Raw genomic sequence first — 25,995 nt, 5'->3', positions numbered from 1 at the left:
ACTTCCAAGAAATCACAACTACCACAAAATTGATTAACAGCAAATACTATACCTAATTTTGAAAAGAGGTAGATTCCACAATCAGCAGACAAGCAGGCTTGACACAGATAAGGCAGTATCTCAGAAAATGGTTGAACGTGTTTAAAGGTACTCAGAAACCCAGTTGCAACCACTGAGATACTAAGACAGTAAACAGCAAAATAAATAATTTCTCTTTGAGGCAAAAGAAAAATATTACAGACATCTGACATTGAGAGAATTCCAGCTGTGTGCAGGTAGTCCCAGCTACTCAGAAAGCACAGGAAGGAGGATCACTTCAACAATTTTATTGATTAAATGATAAATATATACTAGCTAAAAAAAAATTTAAGGGCTGGGGATGTGGCTCAAGCGGTAGCGCGCTCGCCTGGCATGCGTGCGACCCGGGTTCGATCCTCAGCACCACATGCCAACAAAGATGTTGTGTCCGCCGAGAACTAAAAAATAAATATTAAAATTCTCTCTCTCTCCCTCTCTCTCACTCTCTCTTTAAAAAAAAAAAAAAAAATTTAAAACTCCCAAGGGTTTTTGTTTGTAGCTAGAACTTCTGAGATACTTACTCTATATGGGAACAAATTTAAGCACCTAACTTGTTCAAATTCTATAGTAACCACTTAAAGTAGATATGATTTTATGATTTTTATCCCTACTTTACAGACAAGGTAACTGATATACAAAAAGATCAAATGCTTTGCCCAATGCCACAGGGTTAGTAAGCAGAGAAACAGAATTACAACAGACAACCCTATTCCAGAGTCCCCACTCTTCATCACAAAGATGAACGGTTTACTGCTTCTCCAAGTGTTTACTGAAGTCGAAAGTCAACCAAGGCAACTTTCAAACCACAGGCCCCTATTCCTGGCCTTATCTCTTCATCATGTAAAATATGATTTTCGTTTTTATAAGTTAGAATATATCCACAAGAAATCTGTAGAAGAAACAAAGTGGGAGCACCAAAAAAAAAAAAATTGATAGATGTCAAGTTTAAAAAAAAAAAATTCGGGGCTGGAGCTCAGTGGTAGATTGTTCGTCTAGCACATAAAAGGCACTGGGTTTGAGCCTTGGCACCACATAAAAATAAAATAAAGATATTGTGTCCACCTATAACTAATAAATAAATATTTTAAAATGTACAGGCTGAAATACTGGCTCAACATGTTTTTTTTAAAGATACATATTTTAAAAGTTAATCACATAAGATGCTAATTAGAAATTCTAAGTTAACAATGGCAGATGCTTAAAAAGGTTTAGAGATAGTTCCAAAAGTTACACAAGCAAAAAATGTCTGTTACACTGACACAAAAATCTCACGCTTAAAAGTAAAAAGTTGTTTCTATGCAGAAAAAACAAATGCCATAAACCATCACAGTATAAAATTTATTTTCTGAAACTTATCTGAATATTCTTTAAAGAATAAAAATGTAAAGATTCATTATATATTTGACTACGATTGATTTACTTGGCTTACTGAAATTATCCTTAAACCTTTATTCAGAGGATACTGCTTCTATCAAATATATTTCTGAATATTCTTTAATTCTTAAACTGAGCTCACTGGTAGGAAATCAAAAGCATAAGAAACACCCCAACAAAGAAGCATACAATCATATTTACAGAAAACAGATAGTAGCTACTTAAATAGTATTTTACACTTACATTAAAAAAGTCTGAATACTTCAGTGGACTTTGCCAAGCCCTGAAGGCACAAATATTTTACAATCATTACAAACATTAATTATACTTGCTGGCTGTTCTCCACCTTAAATTTTTTTGGGGGGGGGGGGCGACTTTACTACTGAGCTAGATTCCTAGACCTTTTTACGATGGGGTCTCAAAAGTTGCTGAGGCTGTCTTTGAACTTGAAGTTCTTCTGTCCTTCCCAAATCGCTGGAATTACATGCATGAGCCACTTTGCCCAGCTCTCTGAGTCATTTTTAAAAGGAAATCTTTGAAAGGCATGGTGGTGCATGCCTGTAATCCTGTAATAGAAGGTTCAGGAAGGAAGATCATAAGTGTCAGCAATTTAGTGAGCCTCTTAAAAAAAAAAAAAGCAATCTGGACCCTCTGTGGCTCCCAGAACCATGGGAAAGAGCCAGTGACTATGACTGAAGAGGCATTTGACAGTTTTGGCTGGTGTACTGGCAAGAATGAAAGCATGGTTCCAGTCAGGTGTGGGCAGTTTCCATAAACTTACCAAACACTGGCTCTAAGATTTCCTGACTTTTGATACCTTTTCTACTAGTCCTGAGTAGATACTGTGAACTAGGTTAAGTAAATGTGAAAATAAATCACTTTCTTCAACCAAGACCTACAAAAATCTGACAAAATAATCTCTATTCCTAACCCTACTAACAATATTAGACAAGCAGAGACTTCATGCTATAAGGAAAAATAAGAACAAAAATAGCATTAATAATGACAAATAAAATATTGAGGAAGTAAACGATAGTGGGGAAAAATAAAAAATTAGAAATGTGGGTAAAAACTTCAAACCATTCAATACACATACCAGGAATTTAATGAAAAATTATAAAAACAATTAAGTGGCAAAAATAAAAGGCAACTTAGGTCTAATGGAAGGGCACATCAAATATCAAGCAAAATTAGTGAAAAACCAATACCCTGGATATGTGCTAGTCAAAGTTTTAAATACATAGGATAAAGAAAAAACTATAATATTTAAATAAAAGAAAATTCACATAAATGTAATAATTTATGTAAACAATATGTAAGAGTTTCTATTTCCACATCCATTTGTCATTATGGAGGATGTCACTTTGGTTTCTTAATTCAGAGCTGACTCAAGCATAAAAACCATTTACCTCTTTATTGCTTTAAATTTCATTTGTTTCTTCCCCCTAGGAATTTATTTTCAAACTACCAGAGATAAGCAAAAACTTAGCTAGAAAGTTATTTATAGTAGTGTTTTTCCTTTTCTTTTTTTTTGGGGGGGGAGGGCGGGGGCAGAGGTGGGAAAGGTTGCTGGAGTAGAACTCAGGGACACTGAGCCACAGCCTCAGCTCTATTTTGTGTTTCATTTAGAGACAGGGACTTACTAAATTATTTAGTGCCTTGCTTTTGCTGAGGCTGGCTTTGAACTCACCATCCTCCTGCCTCAGCCTTCCAAGTCACTTGGATTACACTTGTGAGCCACGATGCCCAGCCCAGAGCAGTGTTTTTCAATAGCAAGAAACTGGAAGTAATATAAATGTCAAAATGTGATTTAAAGCAATGTTTTCAACAGCAAGAAAGAGAAAGAAAAACAAATGTTATGTTAAATAACAGGTAAAAATACTATTTCTGTAAAACAGAATATAACTTGAGCATTAAAATGAGACCGATATTAGGGCTGGGATTTAGCTCAGTGATACAGTGCTTGCCTAGCATTCACAAAGTCCTGGAGTTAATCCTCAGCATTATGAAAACAAAACAAAACAAAACAAAAAAAAAAACCAGACTGATGAAAAAAAAAAAACCCTGCAAAATAGTCATGTATATTATAATTCTATTCCTCTAAATGTTGTCAAAGATTGAGGTAGTATATGCACCCTTACCAAAGGGTAAACTTTGATAAACACATATTATTCTTCTAATTAAAAAAACTACAACATTTCACTGCTATTGCCTTCTATGGTTCAGGGCTTTACTGCCTGGCATATAAAGGTATTATTAAACATTTCCATTCTATGAAAGTGAGCAGGCACAGAGGGCAATTACAGCTTAAATTCCACTCTCTTATATACTACAATGTGAAAGAAAGAACACTGGCTTAAGGATTCAGATTTCATTTACAGCTCCAGTTCTTCCAGTGAGTGGCACTGTTTGTACAAATTCAGCACTTAAATATTGTTGAGTACTGTTCACTTATTGCTCATTTCTGTATAATGTTAATGTGTTACTCTCTTTTTGAAGGGGAAAATGGGGATAAAATAATAACATAATTTTAGCATTTCAAAATATCTATTTACTCCTTTCAAAATGCTCACCTGACATTCTAGATACTGCCTTGAACACACAGCACACTTTTTTTTTTCCCTAAAAGTACAGTAGTTCCTTTATTCACAGCTAAATTTGTGCTTTCTGTGGTTTAGTTACCTTAAGTCACCGTGTTCCAACAATAGTACTATCACACAGTGAGGAATTAAGATTTTTATTTATTAATTTTTTGTGGTGCTGGGGATTGAACCCAACCAAAGCTTTGTGCATGAAAGCAAGCACTCTACCAACTGAGCTATATCCCCAGCTCAGGAATTAAGATATTTTGAGAGGGAAAGAAACCAATTCACATAACACTATTACTATATATTGTTATAATTATTGTTTTATTATTGTTGTTAATCCACTACTGTGCCTAATTTGTAAGTTAAACTTTATCCTAGCTATGTATGTTTAGAAGGAAAAAAAAGTATTTACAGAGGTTGGTACTATCAGCAAAATCAGACATATCTTGGCTAATATCAGCTATAGGTAAGGGGGAGACTACCGAACTGCACTATACTAAGACAACTTAAAAATCAATTAGACAGGGCTGGGATGTAGCTCAGTGATACCTTGCTTAGCATGATCAAGATCCTGAGTTTGAGCCCCAGTATTTAAAAAAAAAAAAAAAAAGGTATGATTCTATCACAAAACCTCAAGTATTTCCAATCACTTTTACTCATTAAATTCCCAATAAACTACAAAATAAGTTATAATTTAAAATATATATTTTATATATCCCTTACAGATTACATTTCTAGTGTCATTCATTTATCTATCACTGGAAGGCCAAATTTTACTTATTCATTCAACATAAACTCTAAATGCCTACCAAGAAAAGGGCATTACCCTCAACATTGAGGATATGGGAATAAATACAAATAACAAAGAGGTTCTTCATCTCAGAGCTCATATGCTAATAACAGGTACACATGATAACCAAGTACACAAAGCTTTAAATTTTCAAATAATGGTAAGTACCACAAAGAAAAAACAACGCAATTCAATGGCGGGGGGCAGAGAGGAAGCAAAAGAAAGGAACAGAAGACCCTCTGAAGAGGTCCAAGTAACAGGACCATGTAACTGAATAAAGAAGGAATTAACTGGCTAAGAAAAACTAAGAAAGCAAGAGCATTTCAGCCACGGTTAGAAATTAGTAAAGCAAAAACCCTGGTAAGACAACAGGCTTCACCAACTTTAAGAACAAAATATAAACCAGTGAGATGAAAATGAGGTTACAGGCTCATGACCAGTGATCTCATAGGTCATGCATGAATTCAAAACAAGATCCAAAAATGTGATGAGAAACATTGGAGAGTTTTAAACAGGTGTGCTGGGACCTAGTTTCTTCTTCTTTTTTAAAGGGGGGGGAGGGAAAGAGGGAAGTTTTTTTTAATATTTATTTTTTAGTTTTCGGCAGACACAACAGCTTTGTTTGTATGTGGTGCTGAGGATCGAACCCGGGCCGCACGCATGCCAGGCGAGCGCACTACCGCTTGAGCCACATCCCTAGCCCCATTTATTCTTAAAAGATCCATCTGGCTGCAGTCACACAGGGAAATTTCAGAGGGATCAGGATGATCAACTATTAACAATACAGGCAATATATGTATGACAACCACTTAGGGGTGGTGTGGCAGGAGGTATGAAATGTATATATTTGTGTTTACTAAAACATAAAAAGTTTTCCATTATATGACAGATGGAATTGTTCATCTGCTCCCTCTCAAAATGCCAACAAAATAGTAAAACAATTTATACAGGCAGAAATCACAAAGAAAGAAAGGGTACCACAGTAAATGAATGTCAAAAAAACTTTAAGACTGAAAAAAAAAATGCAACACAAAATAAACAAAAGTAATGCACTTCATCCAGAGGAACTCTGAACTAGCTCAGGATTTTGAACTTACGAGTCCCCTAGAAATGTAATGGTGAGTTTTAAGGTTCACAATAAGGACCAACTGAAACTCTTTACATAAATCTGTTAAAACCTTTATCCCACAGGAACAAAAAGATGAGAGACAAGAAACTGAGCAAAAGATCTGCATTCAGGAACTCAACTCACAGAAGTTAAGAGGTAAAATACTATTCAGAAAATAGATGCCCTCTGTCATGTACCTGAGGCACTTCTCTCTAGAGAAAATGAATGGCCTAGGAAAGAAGAACTATAGATAATAAAACCAACTACAATCTTACTGAAAATCACATTAGTAACAAATATCAAGTCTTTAACATGAATCAGTAATTTTAGAGATTTATCACAAGAAATAATCCTACATGGGCAAGCAAGTTAATTAAAGAGATGTTCCCTGAAATGCTGTTTATAATACTAAAGCAATGGAATCACAAAAAAGAAAAAGAGTAATTAAGTAAACTGTCATATATCTATACATTAAAAAAGAAACAATGACATAGTAAAAAAGCTCATATTATATGAAAGGGATATAAAATAAATAGAGCCAATATCCAGGGCTGTCTTTTTGCTCATATAGCCTTTTCCCCTATAATTAAAATAGATTACTTGCCAGTCAATAAAAATGGCTAAAGATTACAGTTCCTGAAATACCTGTATAAATCCTGAAAAATTTTAGAAAGATTTCAAAAATATTTATTCAGAAATTAGTAACATTTCTTTCTTTTAAAAAATCCATAGCTCCATCTTACTTATAATATTATTTCTAAAATTAATCCATTATCAGTTCTCCATATCCTTACCACACTATCTTTGAATAACATATCATGTGATAAATAACCAAAAATGTGGTCTCTTAAAATATTAAGTATGAAGGCAAAACAGTGAATAAAGAGAAATTAGTCAAAATTATAAACATGAATATTAGAAATAAATATCAAAATCTGTGCAAGTAGAAAAGGAACTACATTACTAAATGTGGGTATACATAAGAATTAAGTATGACAGTGGCATTTAACAAAAATAGAAAGTTATCACTCAGTGAGTAAGATTTTGTAGGAAAAAATGCACCCATACTGTAAGTTTATACACTTATATGGCAAATTTAAAGAGACAGAACCTGGTTTTGCTCAGTGGTAGAGCACCTGCTTAGCATGCATGAGACCCTGAGTTTGATCCCTAGCACTGTGTGTGAGTGCACTCGAACACGCGTACATGCATACACACATTCCCTTTGACCCACCTGTACAGTACTCTACTGAGAATGAGTCCTGCATATATACAGTTATGTAAACCAGTATTACCAGTATTTTCTCTGCTGTCCTACCTACAATACACAAAACAGTGTAATAATAAATGCAAATAACTTGAGGGCAATCTTACATCATTGGAAAAGGGGCAAGCTTAAACAATATTCGTGCAATGAGTACTGTGCAGATATTTTCTTCCATAACAAGTTAAATTATTTTATGTAACACTTTCAATGGTAAAATGATTTATATAGCAATCCATGAGGGGCAGGGATTTTGGCTTAGTGGCAGAGCGCTTGCCTAGAACATGTGAAACACTAGGTTCAGCACCACATAAAAAAGAACAAATAAAATAAACGTATGCTGTCTACTTATAACTACAAAAAAAATATTTTTTTAAGTTACCATATAGCAGTCAATGAAAAAGATCTTATAAATATAAATGAAATTTACTGGGTCCATTCTAACAGTTATCTGCTTACTTTTTATTTTTTACCAAAGTAAAAAGTTTCAAAAATCATGACTACTGATTTCCAAAAAATGATTAAATTTCCAAATATTTTCATTCATTACAAATGCTTTAATAGTGACTTCCTTAAGAAATATTAAATAGCCAATTCATAAATGGATACTTTCAAATTTATGTACCTTTTTCAAAAAAAAAAATAATGACACCCAGTCAATTGCACTTCATGTTCAAACGTGCATGAGAACTGTCAACTCTGTGGTATCACAGCTGATAGGAAAAATATAAATCTTCACCTCTGTCTCAATTTCAAAAGCAATGTCAACTGCTTAGTACAAAGAATGTCTAAATTACCTCAAATCATTTTCAGGTCTCCTAACAACAGAATCCCTAATTTCTAAATTATGATTTACAAAAAGTTCTGCTGAATTAATTCCAAGTTTATGTAAGAAAGTTCATTTCTCTACTTGTAAAAACGAAGTTGAACATAATTGAGCTAGTTTCTTTATAATACAATAAAATCCAGTCATTCCAAATAACAAAAATTCCTACAACGCTTTCTTTCATGACAGTTATTATCTCTGAGGAGAATGGAATCAGAGTTAGAAAAATATGGCTTTAGCTTTTGCTGTAGTCTTACACTGCAGCAAAATAGGAAGTAAAAAATTTCTTTTTGATTAAGTACAATGACTCCTGAGACAGATTCCCTGGGTCCTAATAATTTACTTTCTGTGACGGTGAGTAAGCTACTTTATCTCCTTCTACCTCAGTTCCATGTTTATGAATTGTGGATAATATTCTATCCTGCTACATAGGAGTAAATGAGCCGACTATGTTAAATGGCTAGAACAGTATGCCTAACACATGGTAAATGTTATTGTTGTTATTATCAGTCTCACCATCTATGAATATTAACTATGCAATCTGGCTGGAATGAATTGGGAAAAGAGTGAGTTGTTGGGGGAGGTGGTATTTGCCATATTTTCTACACTTTTAAGACATAAATTTCATTATTTATTTATTTGGTACCACGCATTGAGCCCAGGGATGCTTAACCACTGAACTACATATCCCAGCCCTTTTTCATATTTTATTTAGAGAAGGGTCTTTGTTAAGTTTTTAGGGCCTTGCTAAATTGCTGAGGCTGGCTTGAACTTATGATCCTCCTTCCTCAGCCTCCCAAGCAACTGCATAAATTCCATTTTTGAAACCAGTGATAAATGGCCAACATCTTAAGTGAGAAAGCAGTACAAAGGAGAATAATAACAAAGTTTTAGTCTTCCCTTCAATTTTCAAAAACATGAGACAATACAAGCTTTGGAGTTTGATATTTATTTTTAGCAGGAAGAATACGCTAATGGTGAAGACATCATTAGAAGATAACGCCCATGTCCAATATCTGCAACAGAAGCTCAATAGAAGTTAAAGAAATGTTACCAAAAGACTAAAGATAAAAACTGTATATTACTTACCCTTAATTCTGCAGACAATAAAACAAGTAACAATATATTTAAAAGTGAATTTCTACCACAAATCAAAGACTAACAATTATCAAATTCATCATTTTCAAAATTCCATCTTTTCCTTTCCATGTAGAAGTGAGCAACTTTTTCAAGGGCAAATCACAGTGCTAATAATCCACTGTGTTTTATGTGAACAGAAGAGGAGCAAATTTGAAGAGACTGTGCTAAACTAAAAGCTAAGAGTTTTGGGTGGAAGCAATCAAGTAGCTTTCTCATGGGTAACAAATGGCAAGCCAGTCTAAGCACCTTTTGGGCCCAATTAGAGATTGCTAAACTAAGAAATAAATTAAAATAAGTAAAAGCAACCTAACAGAGGCAGTATCATGCCGTACCTATAAATTTACAGTAAATTACCTGCAAATAAGGGGACTCAAACAAATTAGAAATTCTCTTACATATTAGCATAAGAAACTGGTACATCAGTAAACAATTTAACAACTAGTCAACTGGAGGACTTAAATTAAACTAAATCTAGCTCATCTATCCCTGACAATGCCTCAAAGGAAATATGAAAATATTTCTTTTTATCACCTCCTGCACCCCAAATCTTCTCATCAACAGTACCAATCACTATTTAAAAGAGCAATAACTTTCTAACTAACAGTGTTTGCGGGCCAGAAGGGTGTGAATATGTTAAGCATCAGAATCAGAGGTGGAAAAAAGAGGTAATTTCTTTTTAAAATTTGAAACAGCTCATGTTGCCCAGTCTGGTCTTGAATTCTTGGCCTCAAAGAGATGGATTAATTTGAAGACTGTATGGTATAGCTGAAAGACTGTATGTGCTCAGAATAGGGACTGAACAAATCTAATCCAATTTATTGCAAATAAGGCTTCATGCCTACTGTTATTTTTCTATTGTTTTTGTGCTTGAAAATAAGGATTTAAGTTGATAAACTTCTACTATCGCAATGGAATTTCACAAAAATAATTTTTCAAGTGCAATCCTGCTAATTCTAAATTTCAAAGTTTACTTAAACAGGTTGATTTGGTTAAAGTAGAAGGAAATCCATTGATGTTGAGGAAGTTACTTGGGCCACTGCCTAAAAAGGTCTATTTCCCAAAAATGCATGGTGTGCAAGAACTGAGATATGTTAAAATTCCTGCCCCAAAGTAAATGAAACAAATAAGCACTAAAAAGAAAAAAGTTACGCACTTCCAATTTATGCTCTTTCTCTGCAAGGGCTTCTTTTTGACAACGAAGAAAATCTGCTAACATTCGAGTGAGTTGCTTCCTATCATCTATTTCTGCCGCCAATCTGCCATTGTAATCTGCCAGCAACATACAAGCATCCTCTACCATTTTAGAAAGCCTTTCTCCAGATTCTTTATCTAAGAAAAGCACAGGATAATAAAATTATTATACAACAGAAACAATAACATATGTTGTTCCCAAACCCACCTCCTAAAAAAGTTCTGGATCACATCTTTTTCTTACCTGTTATTTTATCTAGCAGGGATACTTCTTGGACTTCGACAGGCAAAGAAGCTATCCTCTGATGAACTGCTGCATCACCTGAAGCTGCATTTTCTAGATCTTGTAAGGCTCTAACGAGATCTAGAGTCTAAAAAGTTGCATAACTTCAGAACCAAAATAAATAAAGCTTAATTTTGTTTTTGGTTTTTTTTTTTAGTTGTAGTTGGACACAATACCTTTTTTTTAAAATTTATTTTTATGTGGTGCTGAGGATTGAACCCAGCATCTCACACATGCTAGGTGAGTGCTGTGCTGCTGAGCCACAACCCCAGCTCAAAGCTTAAATTAATAATGACTTGAATCTTTTTTTCATATCCCTAATCCTTATGAGTTACCTACTAACACAAAGTTTCCAATACAAACTGCTTCCACAGACAATCCCATTTCTTTTATATACTAAGAAGCTACTGAAAATGTAAATGAGATAACGCCCTAGACCTTGAGGAGCTCACACTCTAGTAGTGAAGGCAGATGGTATAAAAATATTTATGAGTTTCAGACAAATGAGGTAAATGACTGATTTATATATATGGCAGATATCTATCTCCGTGGTAAATGGGAAAGTAGGCTATAATTTCAGCCAAAAGAATACAAGTTTTATGTATAATATATGCATTATATTATCATTGCACATTATATTATCACTGTAAAATTACTGAATTTTAAATTAAATTGGTTATTGCGGAAAGGGGGACACCAATCATCTAATACAATATAGAAGAGTTTCTCAAATTCTATTTCTAAATGCTGTAAGTAAAACATAAAAGAAATGTAGTTTTGGTATTATGTTCAAATATGATATCTTTTTTTAAATATTTATTTTTTAGTTATAGATGGACACATATCTTTATTTTATTTTTATGTGGTGCTGAGGATCGAACTCAGTGCCTCATGCATGCTACGTGAGCACTCTACTTCTGAGCCACAATCCCAGCCACAAATATGATATCTTCAACTATCCTATGGTTTGTTAATCAGACTATTAAAGTATTTAAAAAATTCCATGCATCTAATGACTAATATGTCCATGCTGATTAGCCAGGAAACAAATGATTTTATCACCTTTAGTAATACTATTTTTATACAACTATAATCAGGAGAAAAGGACAATTAAAATATTTTCATACTAGTTAAAAATAGAAGGAAAGGGTGATTCTTTGTTATTGGAGTTACTATTCATAAATATAACTTACTCCAAAGAAAAATAATTAAGTTTTATTTTTACTAGTCTCTATCCCCATCCCATCTTTTCTTTTTTTTTTCTTTTTTAGTTTTTAAGACTAGATTCAGAGACACTAAAACATTACATATACTTTTAAAATACTGCCTTTACTTTTTTTTTTTTGGTACTGAGGATTGAACTCAGGAGCACTCAACCACTGAGCCACATCCCCAGCTCTATTTTGTATTTTATTTAGAGACAGGGTCTCACTGAGTTGCTTAGCACCTCGCTTTTGCTGAGGCTGGCTTTGAACTTGCAATCCTTCTACCTCAGCCTCCCAAACTATTGGGATTACAGGCGTGTGCCACAGTGCCTCGCCTAATTCTGTCTTTATCAGGATCACATTTAGTCTCAGCTACTCAAAGAGACTGAGGAAGGAGGATTGCTTGAGCCTAGGAGTTCAGAATCAGTTTGAGCAACATAGAAAGACTCTTTACTTGAAAAAATAAAAATAAAAATAAAAAATGACATTGACAGCAAGTTACTAATGTTTATTAGCTATTCTAATTTAAAAGCTATCACTGAGGTTTAGCACACAGAAAATAAAAATATTGGGCTGGGGATGTGGCTCAAGTGGTAGCGCGCTTGCCTGGCATGCATGCGGCCCGGGTTCTATCCTCAGCACCACATACCAACAAAGATGTTGTGTCCACCAAAAACTAAAAAATAAATATAAAAATTCTCTCTCTTTCTCTCTCCTCTCTCACTCTAAAAAAATTTTTTTTAAAATAAACAATAAAAATATTAAGACTGTATGGGGAGGCTGGGGCTTTGGCTCAGCAATAGCACACCTGCCTGAGATGTGTGAGGCACTGGGTTCGATTCTTAGCACCACGTATAAATAAATAAAAGATCTATCAACAACTAAAAAAAAAAAGAATGAATGTGGAGCCAGGGTTGTGGCTCAGAGGTAGAATGCTCGCCTAGCATGTGTGAGGCACTGGGTTCAATCCTCAGCACCACATAAAAATAAAGATATTGCACCCACATAAAATTAAAAAATAAATATATTTTTTTAAAAGGCATGTTAAAAAATGATTTTTTGTCATAAATTATGAGCAAATAGGGAAAGATGCACATTTAGTGCTTGGTTGGTCCAAATGTCATGTTCTTACTACTTTTCTATTCCAGTTCTGTTTCATGATTACCATGAGGAGTTCATTATTCCTCATTCCTGACTGAACCAAGAGGTAGCTTGGCTCTGATCCTGACCGAGAGCCTTGGTCTGATTTTTCTTCCTCCTTAATTCCAAGACTGATATAAATCCATAGTCCTAGGCAATCATTTCTAAAAAAAAAAAAAAAAAAAAAAAAAAAAAATTTTGTTTTTTAGTTGTAATTGGACACAATACCTTTATTTTATTTATTTTTATGTGGTGCTGAGTAGGGAACCCAGGGCCTCACATGTGCTAGGTGCTCAAGCGCTCTACCGCTGAGCCACAACCCCAGCTCCTAGGCAATCATTTTTATCTTTCTTTCAAGCTCCTTTCATGAGGGAAAAAGCCCTTCCCAGCTTCCAGTTTTCATACAGTAAGTTTGGGTTCAATCCTCTAACTTCCATAAAGTATTGACAGTTCTTGTTACCCTACAAGATACCAATTCTTGACACCTCGTGTCTATCAGAGGAGAATGAAATGAGCTCAGGAGAAAACAGTCTCTGGCTCACACAATGAGTTGTACTTCTGTATTATTTCTAGCTCTTAAAGCTATTTACCTTGGGCTGGGGTTGTGGCTCAGTGGTAGAGCGCTTGCCTAGCACGGGCAAGGCCCTGGGTTCGACCCCCAAAACCACATAAAAATAAATAAATAAAGATATTGTATCCAACTACAATTAAAAAATAAATATTTTTTTAAAAAGCTATTTACCTTGTTTTAAGGCTGTCTTCATTTTGTCTTTTGAAATTTTATCTGTCCTTCATACGTATTTCAAACAGAAGAAGGAAATTTAAAGACTCAATGCCCACATTTAAGTTCAAAATGTCTTTCTAAAATTCATCTAATGGTTAAGAAGTGCTATGTTGTACCATCCTGGGAGGACTCAGGGTACGAAGATAATGATTTGAATTTATCTTACTTCTCCATAGACTTACATTGTGATATATAGTTTTAGTGAATGAATACATACTTACCACTCTAACACTCTTTTTTTTTAATATTTACTTTTTAGTTTTCGGTGGACACAACATCTTTATTTTATTTTTATGTGGTGCTAAGGATCAAACCCAGCGCCCTGCGCATGCCAGGCGAGCATGCTACCACTTGAGCCACATCCCCAGCCCCATTCTAACACCCTTATCTTTCAAAAGAGTTTTACACATTTGAAAGAAAAACACAAGAGCAGTGTCCATCTCTAAGAATGCAATTCTCTTTTTTTAAATCTAAGAATGCAATTCTTAATAGCATTTAAATCCTACAACAAAATATGCTTATCACATAATGTTTTATCGTAAAATAAACTCTTTAAATGGTGGATATCTCACTGTATCTAATCATACTTAGCAACTAGAAATCCTCTTAAATTAAAAAAAAAAAGAATTAATCAGAAGAAAAAAATATTTCTATGCAAAATATTATTTCTATAAAAAATATACAATATACAACATCCTACAAACATAAGCAATTTGTGGAGCAGAAAATAAAAGATATTTGGGCTGGGGTTGTGGCTCAGTGGTAAAGCACTTGCCTAGCATGCATGAGACACTGGGTTCGATTCCCAGCACCACATAAATAAACAAAATAAAGGTATTGTGTCCACCTACAACTAAAAATATTTTTAAAAAAAAGAAAGAAAGAAAAGATATTCATGTAGTTTCTTTCTTGTACCCAAAAACAATTAAATAATAAGGCTTGGTAATCACGCAAAGTAAAATATAACTCTTATCGGTGAAAATTTTTTACCTGTGGTGGTTCACTTGGAGATCCTAGAGAGGAACAGTTTTCATTTTCATCCACCTTTATTTGTTCATAAGTTCTCTTCCTAGGCTTCTTATCACCATCTATATTGAAAAAATATTTAAATTTTAATAAAAGAATATTTTAATGAAGAGATAATGATAAGAGATTAAGATTATAGGGCTGGGGATGTGGCTCAAGTGGTAGTGCGCTCGCCTGGCTTGTGTGCGGCCCAGGTTCGATCCTCAGCACCACATACAAACAAAGATGTTGTGTCCGCCGAAAACTAAAAAATAAATATTAAAAAAATTCTCTCACTTTCTCTCACTCTCTTTTAAAAAAAAAATTATATACTCACACAGAGCTTGCTTAAGTTGTTCTAATACATCATTTTCATATACAGATCTTTCTTCCCAAATAGATAACACTCTTCCAAGGTGCTTCTTACAACTTTCATCAGTTTCACTAAAGAAAAAAAAAATTAAAAATACGAACAATAATACATACTGCACTGGAAAACAATGATGATTTTAAATACAATCAAATATTCAACTCTTGAAAAAACTATCTAGATGTTTACTGAAAATCCTATGTGGCCAGCAATTCAGAATGATGCAGTCAAGACATATTGCTTAAGGAAAAAATTACAAAAACTAAACAAGTTTTAGGACTAGCTCCTATGAGTTTACAAAGAAGATGCCTGAACCTAAAGAGAGCTGAATGGGAGGCTACGAGAGATATTCAATAGGTGTCTTTAATTTACTCACCAAATAATTTTTGAGCAAGGAACTACCTTTGGCATGAAGATCAAACGGAGCTTTAGAGTAGCTATTATTTATAGGTGTTATGGAAGAGAACAAGGCACTAAAGACAGCAAAGAGATCTTGCCCAAGAGAGACAAGGAATAGTATTTGCGGAAATGATATCTAGTCTGAGATACGAAGACTGAATGTAGAGAGAAACGAGACATAGATTACTTCTACCCATTTAGAAGTAATCCTTCATCACAACTATCACAGACTGAGCCCCTATTATCTCTTGCCTGAATTTCTGGAACATTCTCACTAGTCTCCCAGCCTGTACTCCTTCACTCTACAAAATTTAAATCAGATAATATTGTTCTCAATCCTGTAAGTACAAACAACCATGCCAAGAATAAAATCAAAATTCTAGCACTGGGCCACAAGGCCCACATGCTCTGCTTCCTGACAACCTCATAGTCCACATTCCCCAATACTTATTTCTCCCATACAAATCTCCTTGCTGATCCTCAAACATGCCCAGCACATAGTTGTCTATTTCTGCCACGTATTCTCTCTGCCTAGAATCCTTTCCTTCTAGACAAATGGCTTGTTTCATCCTCTTTTTAGTCTCTGTTCAAATAGCCATCTCTCCAAATTATCTTATACTATGACTGGATACCCTCATACTCTCTATTTCTTTTTTTCCTGCTTTATGTCTCTTTAAAGCATTTGTCATCTGGCATTATAACAAATATTCATTTATATTCACTTATCCATGTAGCTACTACCTTTTGGGGCCTAGCACATAGTAGGCAGTTAATAAAGATTTTATTAAACTCTAGGAAGAGGCAATATATACAAAAGCCTTGGAGGTAGACAGAACTTAGAAAAAGTTGAGTTAGCTAAAAGTGTACACTACAAGCTGTTTATCTGTTAGAATAAGTCATAAGTCTGAAGGTAGGAGGTGCCATGAAGGAAAATCTTAAGTGCTTAGGCTTGATCTCAAAGGCAAGAAAATGTAACACTAGCTCTACAACGCTGGCTACATGTTCCCATAGGAATTAAAAAATAATAAAGGCCATTATAAACATACAAAAAAGACATTATAGCAACTAAAAGGAAAAGAAAGCAACTAAGGAAATGTGTATGATATGGAATATGGAGAGTGAAGGAGAAAGAAGAATTGGACATTTTAAGTTCAGTAATAAACAGTGTGAGATACTTAAGATGTACCCAAGCAGAAATGTAAAAAGACAACTGGACATACAGGTCAAGAACAGAAAAAAATTTGGACTGAAGAATAAGATTCTAAGTCATTAGGGTATAGATAATAACTAAATACACGCAATGTACAAATCACCAAGAGGCAAGTGAAGAACATGGCCCCAGAAGGCAGTGTAGGACTTAGCTCTAAGAAACACCAACATTTGAAAAGAAGGTAGAAGGCAGCATCTAAATTGGAAGGGAAATAATATCTATGTAGAAAGCAACATACAGCAGCATTTGACACTGTCATGTTTTAAAAATGTGTCTACTATGACTAAAACTGCATGGCCTGAGGTGAGCAGATTTTCACCCTTATATAAATCAACACAGACCACCACCATTCACCACTGAATTATATAATTTAGATGAAATTAATATTTATCCCAATGTTTGTCTGGTAATCTATCATACCTGCATATAATGTTCAGAAATAAGTCTTTAAAAGACTATAAGCCACAATATAGATTTCGTCCTTCAGAATTACCTTAGCAAAATTTTTCAACATTTTTGATTTTCTTAAATAAATACTCTTTATTTCCACAATATTTGGAAATGTTAAAACACACATCCAAATACCTAAAAAAAATCTTAAAATCATTAAAAATGATATAAGGAAAAGGAGAACTAAGTGTATCCAGATCTCCAGTTTATAGCACACAAATTTTCAATTCAATACCATCAATCATTCTCAATGAAGTTCATTCCAATACAGCAGTAGTTTTGGTCTATTAAAGAAAAGCTATCATTTAAGTACTCAAAATGTCTACCCTAGCAACAGTTGAAATTTCCTTCACAGTAAGCATTTAGTACATTTACAAATGCCAGTTAGAAGTCTTTCCAAATGAAAGCTTCAAAGAAATATGTGGTTTTTTTTATTATATGGATTAAGGCAAATCTTAGCAAAAGGAAATATTGTCCACATTTAAAACAGATCACCTAATACCCCCCAAATTGTCATACCTTGAAACATGCTTAAAAGCCTCCACTATAACTGGTGCAAAATCTTTTGTAAACTCCGGCCCCTTCCTTTTGCTGTTCTGAATGACATCATTGGCTAGGTAGAGAAAAGTAAGCTTCCTGTTGGGTTTTGCTGAAAAATTCAAAGAAAAAAAATTGATCTACTTAAAATATTCTCATTCAACTTAGACAAACTTTATCAACCCATAATTAAGCAGTTTGAGAACTACATAAGTCTACTAACCTTCAAGTATCATGTTCAACTCTAGCTTCTCATTTTACTACCAAACTTATCAAGTCACTGCTACTAACCTCACCAGGTTGACTACAGCTTCTAAAAGATAATCATTTGATGAAAAAAAAGAGAACCTAAGAAGCAAAGATAGATCAATGACAGATCTTTTCATCTCCTTGTAGTTTTACTAAGGCATCCAAACTACTTAACATATCTGATTCCTGGTCTTATCATCATTCCCAAACTAAACACCTTTATACACTGAAATCCTTATGCCTATACATAAATGCATCTCTATAATTCCATCTTATATTTATTTAACTGTATTAAAACCATTACCAACACTGTGAAATAGAGCCATTTAAAATAAGATGGTGACTATTCATGTTATTAAGATGGAACCCTAAATCTTACATTAAATTTAGAAGTGTTTTAATATCCATGTTGATTCAAAATCAATGTTAACTCATTGTGAAACAACAGAATACAAATGTAAAATAGGCTGAAAGAGGTACCGCTTCAATAAATTACATGTTTTTATTTATGCAATAAATATTTGCCAAGCTAACAGACTGAATGTTAGGGACACTATGCAAAGTTTAGATGTTTCCCTCTTTGGATTACATGACCTTAAATAAATGAACTTGTCTTGACAAAAATATTCCCCTACTCACTATATTACATGGCATAGTCACCTGAAGGAAACACAAAATTCAACAACTGTGGGTCATAGTACATTTTCACTAGGTACAATGTTAGTAAGAAGCAGAGTAATTCTGAAAATGACTCAAATAAGATTCATACACACATGGGCTAGGGTGTGTTTCACATGTAAGAGCACTTGCTAGCTTTGTGTGAGGCCCTTGGCGCAATATATATATACACACACACACCAAAAAAAAAAAGACATATGCATAATAAGAAAAAGTCAATGCTTAATGTAAATTTATGGACTATTTTCATGTTACAGTTTTACTAGAATTAAAGTTGAACCATTCATGGTAGTGCAATTATATTGAGAAGGAAAAGAGCTTGTGACAACCATAGTACAATGGTATAGAGAACCTATGATAAAGATCAATTATCCAGTGTTTATTCATGAGACTAGCTGATCAGGCTGCACTTACAAGATTTAAGTATTTAATTTATAAATTTAAGCCTTCAACGTATTAAAAAGTGGGTGGGGAGGGGAGGGGGGATAGTAGGGGATAGGAAAGGTAGCAGAATACAACAGTCACTAATATGCCATTATGTAAAAATGTGAGTGTGTAATCGATGTGATTCTGCAATTTGTATTTGGGGTAAAAATGGGAGTTCATAACCCAATTGATTCAAATGTATGAAAGATGATATATCATGAGCTTTGTAATGTTTTGAACAACCAATAAAAAAAAAAAAGTCACTTTAGAGTTTCACATCTTTCATGAGGGCAAACCAGAGCCAAACTTTCCCACAATAAACAATACATTATGAGAGAGAACAAATCAGACTTCACAAACTCAAGTCATGCCACTGTATATATAAGCTGATCTGCCTGTCTAAAGTTGTTGCTCACCTCTTTTCATGCTTTCAAAATTCACTGGCATGGAACAAAGGAAGAAATGGCTATAATAAAGAACAACTTCTGGTTCTTCTGGTCTCTAGTCTTGTTTATATAAACCACAAAGTCTAAATGGTTAAGAAGATATTCGGACCCTTTCCCATGAAAAGGATTATAAAGGCCAATGTCCCAGTACTCAACCCTGTCTCGTTTTTACCTACCCCAACCCTCTCAATCCCACTAAGAAAATGCTGGTATCATTCAAATCAGGTTTTCACCTTCTCAGCATCAAATCAGTTTAGAAACTCTAAATTTTCTTATTATCTAATTGAGAGACCACCTGCAGTACTTGGGTACCTAAACCAATGGGCTCCTTTTCCTAGTAGTATAATATTTATTCAACTTCTGCTACAGGCCACACTACTCTAAGCAATTTACATGTATTATCTAATTTAATCTAAACAATGTAAGGAACCATTATTAACCGCATTTTGCTTCAGTGCAAACAAACATGGAAAAGGTTATTTGCCAACAATAAAAGAGCCAGTAAAGAGCGAGCCAGGATTTGAATCTATAAAGTCCAACTGCAAAGGATTCCTTAATCAACTAAATTATTCCTTCTGTCATAAATGAAAGAAATTATCTCCTGAGATTATTAAGTAGCAACTCAAATCAAAATGTTTTAGAATGTTAGCAGCATCACTCCCAATAGCCAAAAAAAGGGAAGCAATTCAAGTTCTACAGATTAGCAAAATTTATTATATATATATATTCAACAGAAATTATTCAGCCTTAAAAAGGAAATGCTGACACATGCTACAACATGGATAAACCTTGAGGATGTTATGCCAAGTGAAATAACCTAGTCATGAAAAGATTAACACTGTCTGATTTACTTACATGAGGTACCCAGAGGAGTCAAATTCATAGGATGGTTTCTGGGGTTGGAAGGTGGAGGAAAATATTTTATTTAAATTGGGAATTTATTGTTTAATGGACAGAGCTTCAGTTTTGCAAAATGAAGAGCTCTGGAAACCCACTGCACAACGATATTAATGTACTTCATACTAATGAACTGTTCATTTAAATTGCTAAGATGGTAAATTTATGTTATGCTATTCTACCATAAAATTTAGAATATTAAAAGATTCATGAATAATTAACCTCTCAAAAATAATTCAGAAGTGCCTCTATGATGCATACTAAAATAAAAATTTACAAGACTTCAAAATGTATTTCCTAACAAATCTCAAAGGACATTCTATACTAGAAGTATGGATTCAGTATAAGGTCCAAATAACAAGATTTTTTTTGTTTTATTCTTTGTAGAACTCAGGCTAGAAATGAGAAAACTCAAAAATTATGACCTTACTTGAATTTTCAAGGAGGGGGGAAAAATAGAATGCTTCCATTTAAAATTACACAGAGCGAATAATTAATGGAAATAATCACAATAAACAATGCTGTAAATGACAAAAAAAAAAAAAAAGATTTCTCAAACAAATTCTGGTTAATTTGTTATAAAAGAAAAGGCACAAAGTTAACAAAAAGGCAAAGATTCCTTAAAAAAACTCTCTGTTGGTAACAGAATATAAGGTCAAACAAGGGGTGTGAGCTAGTAATTTCCTGTGTTTCTGTTGTTCACAGGGTTTTTCCCAAAGATATCTATTTTGTAAATCTTCCGTTCAATTCAAATAACATTTATTCAATGTTTGTTATATGCCAGGACTATGCTAATCATAGATCAAAATTAATCTTTCCTAGTTAATCAGTAGTTTGCAAGTTCTAAACAAAGTGGCAGATGCTAGGTCTCATCACTAAAATGCTAGTTAGGGGCTGAGATACCTATAGTTCAGTAGTAGAGCACTTGCCTATCATGTGGCTTCAATTCTCAGCACCACATAAATAAGTCAAACAAAGGTCCACCAACAATTAAAAGAAAATTAGAAAATAATAAAACATTATTCCTTCTTTCTTCTTTTATTTCACCTCTCTACAAATAAATCACAACACGAAAGCAATTATAAATATTATATCCTGGGCTGGGGTTGTGGCTCAACAGTAGAATGCTTGTCTAGCACGTGTGAGGCCTGGGTTGATCCTCAGCAACACAAAAAAATAAATAAATAAAAACAAAGGTATTGTGTACAACTAAAAAAATTAAATATTTTTAAAAATAAAATAAATAAATATTATGTCCCACTGCTATATTTATATAAATAAAGCACAAGCCAAACTAGGAAGAGTGGCCCACATTTGTAATCCCAGCTATTCTGAGGTTTAGGCAGGAGGATCAAAAAATTCAAGGTCAACCTGGGCAAAACAGCAAGACCCTGTCACAAAATTAAAAAACAAAAACAAACAAAAAAACAACTAAAGTCTGAGGATGTATCTCAGTGATACAGCATGGCCCTGAGTTCAATTCCCCAAATCAGGGGGAAGTCAAATAAGTACCACTTAATATTTATATTACAAAGCACTATTTTCTTATAGCCCACCTCCCTGAACTAAATCTTAACACTTCCTCCTCTCACCCCAGGGCCTTTTATTTTTTATTTATTTTTATTTTTTTTAAAGAGAGAGAGAGAATTTTATTTTATTTTATTTTTTTAAGAGAGAGTGAGTGAGAGAGAAAGAGAGAGAGAGAGAGAGAGAATTTTTTTAATATTTATTTTTTAGTTTTTGGCAGATACAACATCTTTGTTGGTATGTGGTGCTGAGGTTCGAACCCGGGCCGCACGCATGCCAGGCGAGCACGCTACCGATTGAGCCACATCTCCAGCCCACCCCAGGGCCTTTTATAACACCAGACACACAAATATACAAAATCTGTTCCACTAATATATGGTAACATAACATTACCTAAAAAGCTGACCATAGGGCTGGGGCTCAGAGGTGCGGTGCTTGCCTAGCATGTGTGAGGCACTGGGTTCGATCCTCAGCACCATGTACAAATATATAAAATAAAGATCCATTGATAACAAAATATTAAAAAAAAAAGCTGAGCATATTCCCCACAAGGGCCTAGTATCTTAAATTCAGTTCATCATACAAGTGGTTATATAATGTCTCACAAATATTTCAAATAAAAGATCAAACTATTAAGCTTTCAGAAGAAATCAGTATGCACTATTAGATAATATGAAACAAACTTGGGCAGTAAAAAAAATTAAAGAAATGTTATCTAGGTTCACTAACTCATAATCAGTTCATAATCTGATTTTATTTGGTAACACTGAGAAAGTGGGAGGAACATTACTTATTTTCTTAAATAGTAAAGACTACATGCCTACTCGTTTTCTATGGTCTACAAGATCATAGTCTAAATTAACACCCATGCTTTTATGAAGATTAAATTTAAAACTATAGTAGGTGACAATGCTCATAAATACAAAAAATGGCTAAAAATCTTACTGTTATCTATAAACAAAAGAACCACCTTTTAAAGAGAACCATCTTTTCTGTGTCTACACAGAAAACAGCAAGAAATGGAAGCAAATACACACACACACACATATATAACCATTGGAAGGAATCAGTATTACTACAAGTCTTACAGAAGAAAATCAGGAGAAAAGTCATTATCTTAAAACAAAAATCCATTATGTGGTTTTACTAACAACTGTTAGGACTTGGGGGTGATAACTTGGTGGCAAAATAAGGCACTTACCTAGTGTATAAACAGCCTCATTTATTTTCCTGGCACACAGAATTACTATAGACAAGAATGAAGTCACAGTAGGTACACAGTATGGCTTAGATATGAGGTATTCCCCAGAAGTTCATGTGTGAGACAATGCAAGAATGTACAGAGGTGAAAATGATTAGACTGTGAGAGCTACCTAATCAGTCCATTCTAGTGTGAATGGACTGACTGGGTGGTAACTATAGGCAGGTAGAACATGGTCGGAGGAGGTGGGTCACGCACAGGTCTTGAAAAAATTGTTCTTCCTGTAGCCCCTCCACCCCACTCTGCTTCCCAAACCCACCATGAGCTAAGCATCTTTCCTCTTCTGGGCCCATCTTCAACGCCATGCTGCCTCAACCTGGGTCCAAAGCAATGGAGGTGAAGGTCTAAGAACTCTGAAACTGTGAGCTCCAAGTAAACTTTTCCTCCTCTAAGCTTTTCTTGGATATTTTGATCACAGAGACAAAATAGCTGACTAAAACAATACATATTAAATGCTCAAATGTTAAGCATAATTTAATCATATTCTCTGAGTTGGGTGGAACCATAAACACATTTAACCAAAAGATATTTATGAATGATCAAAGTTTCATGCCACATATTCACTCACCAGATAATTATTTAATATATACCATATTCACCAACACTGCATCAGGTACTAAGTATAAAAGAAAGACAGGTTCACAAAAGCCTTTTTAAGCTCTAAGTGTAAAAATGCAACAGGATGTTCACAAAAGAATTATTCAAGGCAGAAGCTCTGGTACATGATCCTATCAGTACACTTGTTCATTATGTATGAGGGTAATGGAGTATGAAGCTAGGAAAAAAAACTGAGGATTTTAAATGAAATACCAAATTAATAAGGCTAAATTTCATTTTGTAAACAAAAAGCAAAGTTCTGAAGTTTTAGAAGTTTGCAGGAGGAAGGGGGGATGCAGACGGGACACCTTCAGGTACATTAGGAAAGCTCAAGTAGGTAAGTCTGAATACTGAGGAAGACCAGGAAAGAGAGAATTCAAGAGTAGAGTTGTAATAACAGAAAATTTGCCTTTTATATTCCTATATAGTCCCTCCTTGCCCATATCTAATCACTTGTTAAGGATTGCTTTGTAAGAAAGTGGAACTTATGGAAAAGTTCTATTCACTGACAGCAAATTTCTATTCTACAAAATCTTGGAATTGCAATTTCTCGTTTTTTTGAACCTCCATTCTAGTTCTCATTCAGAATGAATCAGAGATGTTACTCAATTTTAGGTGGGAAAAAAAGATTTGCATATTAGAGCTTAATGTAGAATGCTGCCACAAAAGCTGAGTGAAATTCAAGTGAGACATGAACAAAGGTTTTGTGCAAAATCTTCAATGTACTGAACAATTAATAAAAATAAATTAATTTAAAAAGCCTGTTCCAAACTCTGGATAATTTCCCACCTCTACCATTTCCATTTTTAACAATTTTTTTAAATTATTTTTTTCTTAATAATCCCCAGTTCTCTCTTTTGAGACCAAGGAAGGAGTCAGTTACACAGCCTACCTTCAATTTACTAGATTCTCTCCCAAGTAAACCCTGATTCTTTAGTTCAGGAAAACTTGGAGATAGATCTAATTCGGTCCTTTAACCCTTAAGAGATAACTTAATATTTAAGAATTCATAGAATTGTAGTATAACAAACTGAAAGTTAAAATAAATTTTCATAAATATGAAATTTTTATTTCTTGAATACTTTTTCTTTTTGGTACTAGGGATTGAACCCAGGAGTTTAACCACTGAGCCACATCCCCAGCACTTATTATTTCTTGAGAGAGGGACTTGCTAAATTGCATAGGGCCTTGTTAAGATGCTGACACTGGCTTTGAATTTGTGATCCTCTTGCCTCAGCTTCCGAAGACCTTGGTAGAAATGAGTACTTTCTGAGGCAAAAAAGAAAGGTCAGAAGGCTGTAGTTGTAGTTCAGTGGTAGAGTGCTTGCCTAGCACATGTGAGGCACAGGTTCAATCCTAAGCACCACATTAAGAAAAAAAAATACATATAAATAAAATGAAGGTACTGTGTCCATCTACAATAAAAGAAAGAGAAAAGAAATATCTCCACTGTGGAAAAGTACTTGGATCCTGAGAGTGTATTCTCTCAAACTGTTTCCAAGCCTATAAGTTCTAACAATTTCAGGACTTTTTCTTTCTGCCCTGTGGCATTATGAAGACATGTTCATCATCATAGCTAGAGAGGTGGTTGGAAGGCAGAAACTGCTTTGACTGACTTTATTTTCTTTGCCATAGAAAGTACATAATCAACAGATGATTCCTGAATGAATTCCATCTGTACCACACAGGACAAAGGGTTCAAACAGACACAGCTGGCTGCTTTGCAATAGCTGAGCTGGGGTGAAAAATAGATAAAGCTAATGTACTCCTGTACTGCTGCCTACATTAACAAGATTTTAGGCACCCATCCCTCGGAAAAGATTATATATTAAGGACTCATTGTATTTCTTCTTGCTTAAAATCTTTCAAATTTTTTCTATTGTTCTTCAGGTAACATTTTATATCCTTAACATGAGTCAAAGGTCCTACAACTTCTGTAGGATAACATTTTAAATCTTTAATGTGAGTCAACAGTCCTATGACTTCCATATTCAGAAATGTTATAATTTTATGTAGCTGAATCTATTTCCTACATAAATTCTGGCCTGTATCTTATTTAGGAAATCATTTGACAATCCGAGAAAAGAAGTAATTACATAATATTTCATGCTTTTCTTCATGCTTACACAATTGATATTTTTCAGTGTTGTATCTAATTCAACTAGAGTCAAA

General features: G+C 34.1%; 1 protein-coding gene across 3 annotated transcripts in view; it reads right to left on the bottom strand.

The window, feature by feature from the left end:
- Nucleotides 1–25,995, bottom strand: part of Rprd1a (regulation of nuclear pre-mRNA domain containing 1A) — a 61,347-nt gene that overhangs the window by 17,178 nt on the left and 18,174 nt on the right. The window contains exons 2-7 of one of the 3 annotated variants that reach the window (XR_013342366.1): nt 17,725–17,854; nt 15,114–15,220; nt 14,762–14,859; nt 10,604–10,730; nt 10,322–10,497; nt 7,173–7,256 (exon numbers count right to left, since the gene is read on the bottom strand). Coding sequence is in view for 2 of the 3 variants with exons in the window: in XM_077792279.1 (XP_077648405.1) it covers nt 9,018–9,044; nt 10,322–10,497; nt 10,604–10,730; nt 14,762–14,859; nt 15,114–15,220; nt 17,725–17,854 (665 nt within the window). In the remaining variant the exon portion in view is untranslated. Of the gene's footprint in view, nt 1–7,172; nt 7,257–8,967; nt 9,045–10,321; nt 10,498–10,603; nt 10,731–14,761; nt 14,860–15,113; nt 15,221–17,724; nt 17,855–25,995 lie in introns of those variants that run through there. The other 2 variants (XM_077792279.1, XM_077792278.1) reach the window with 2 other exon arrangements.

This window comes from Urocitellus parryii, chromosome 13 (assembly GCF_045843805.1).
Source record: "Urocitellus parryii isolate mUroPar1 chromosome 13, mUroPar1.hap1, whole genome shotgun sequence".
In the NCBI taxonomy this organism is placed as follows: Eukaryota; Metazoa; Chordata; class Mammalia; order Rodentia; family Sciuridae; genus Urocitellus; species Urocitellus parryii.
This window is presented reverse-complemented; position numbering and strand designations above follow the sequence as displayed.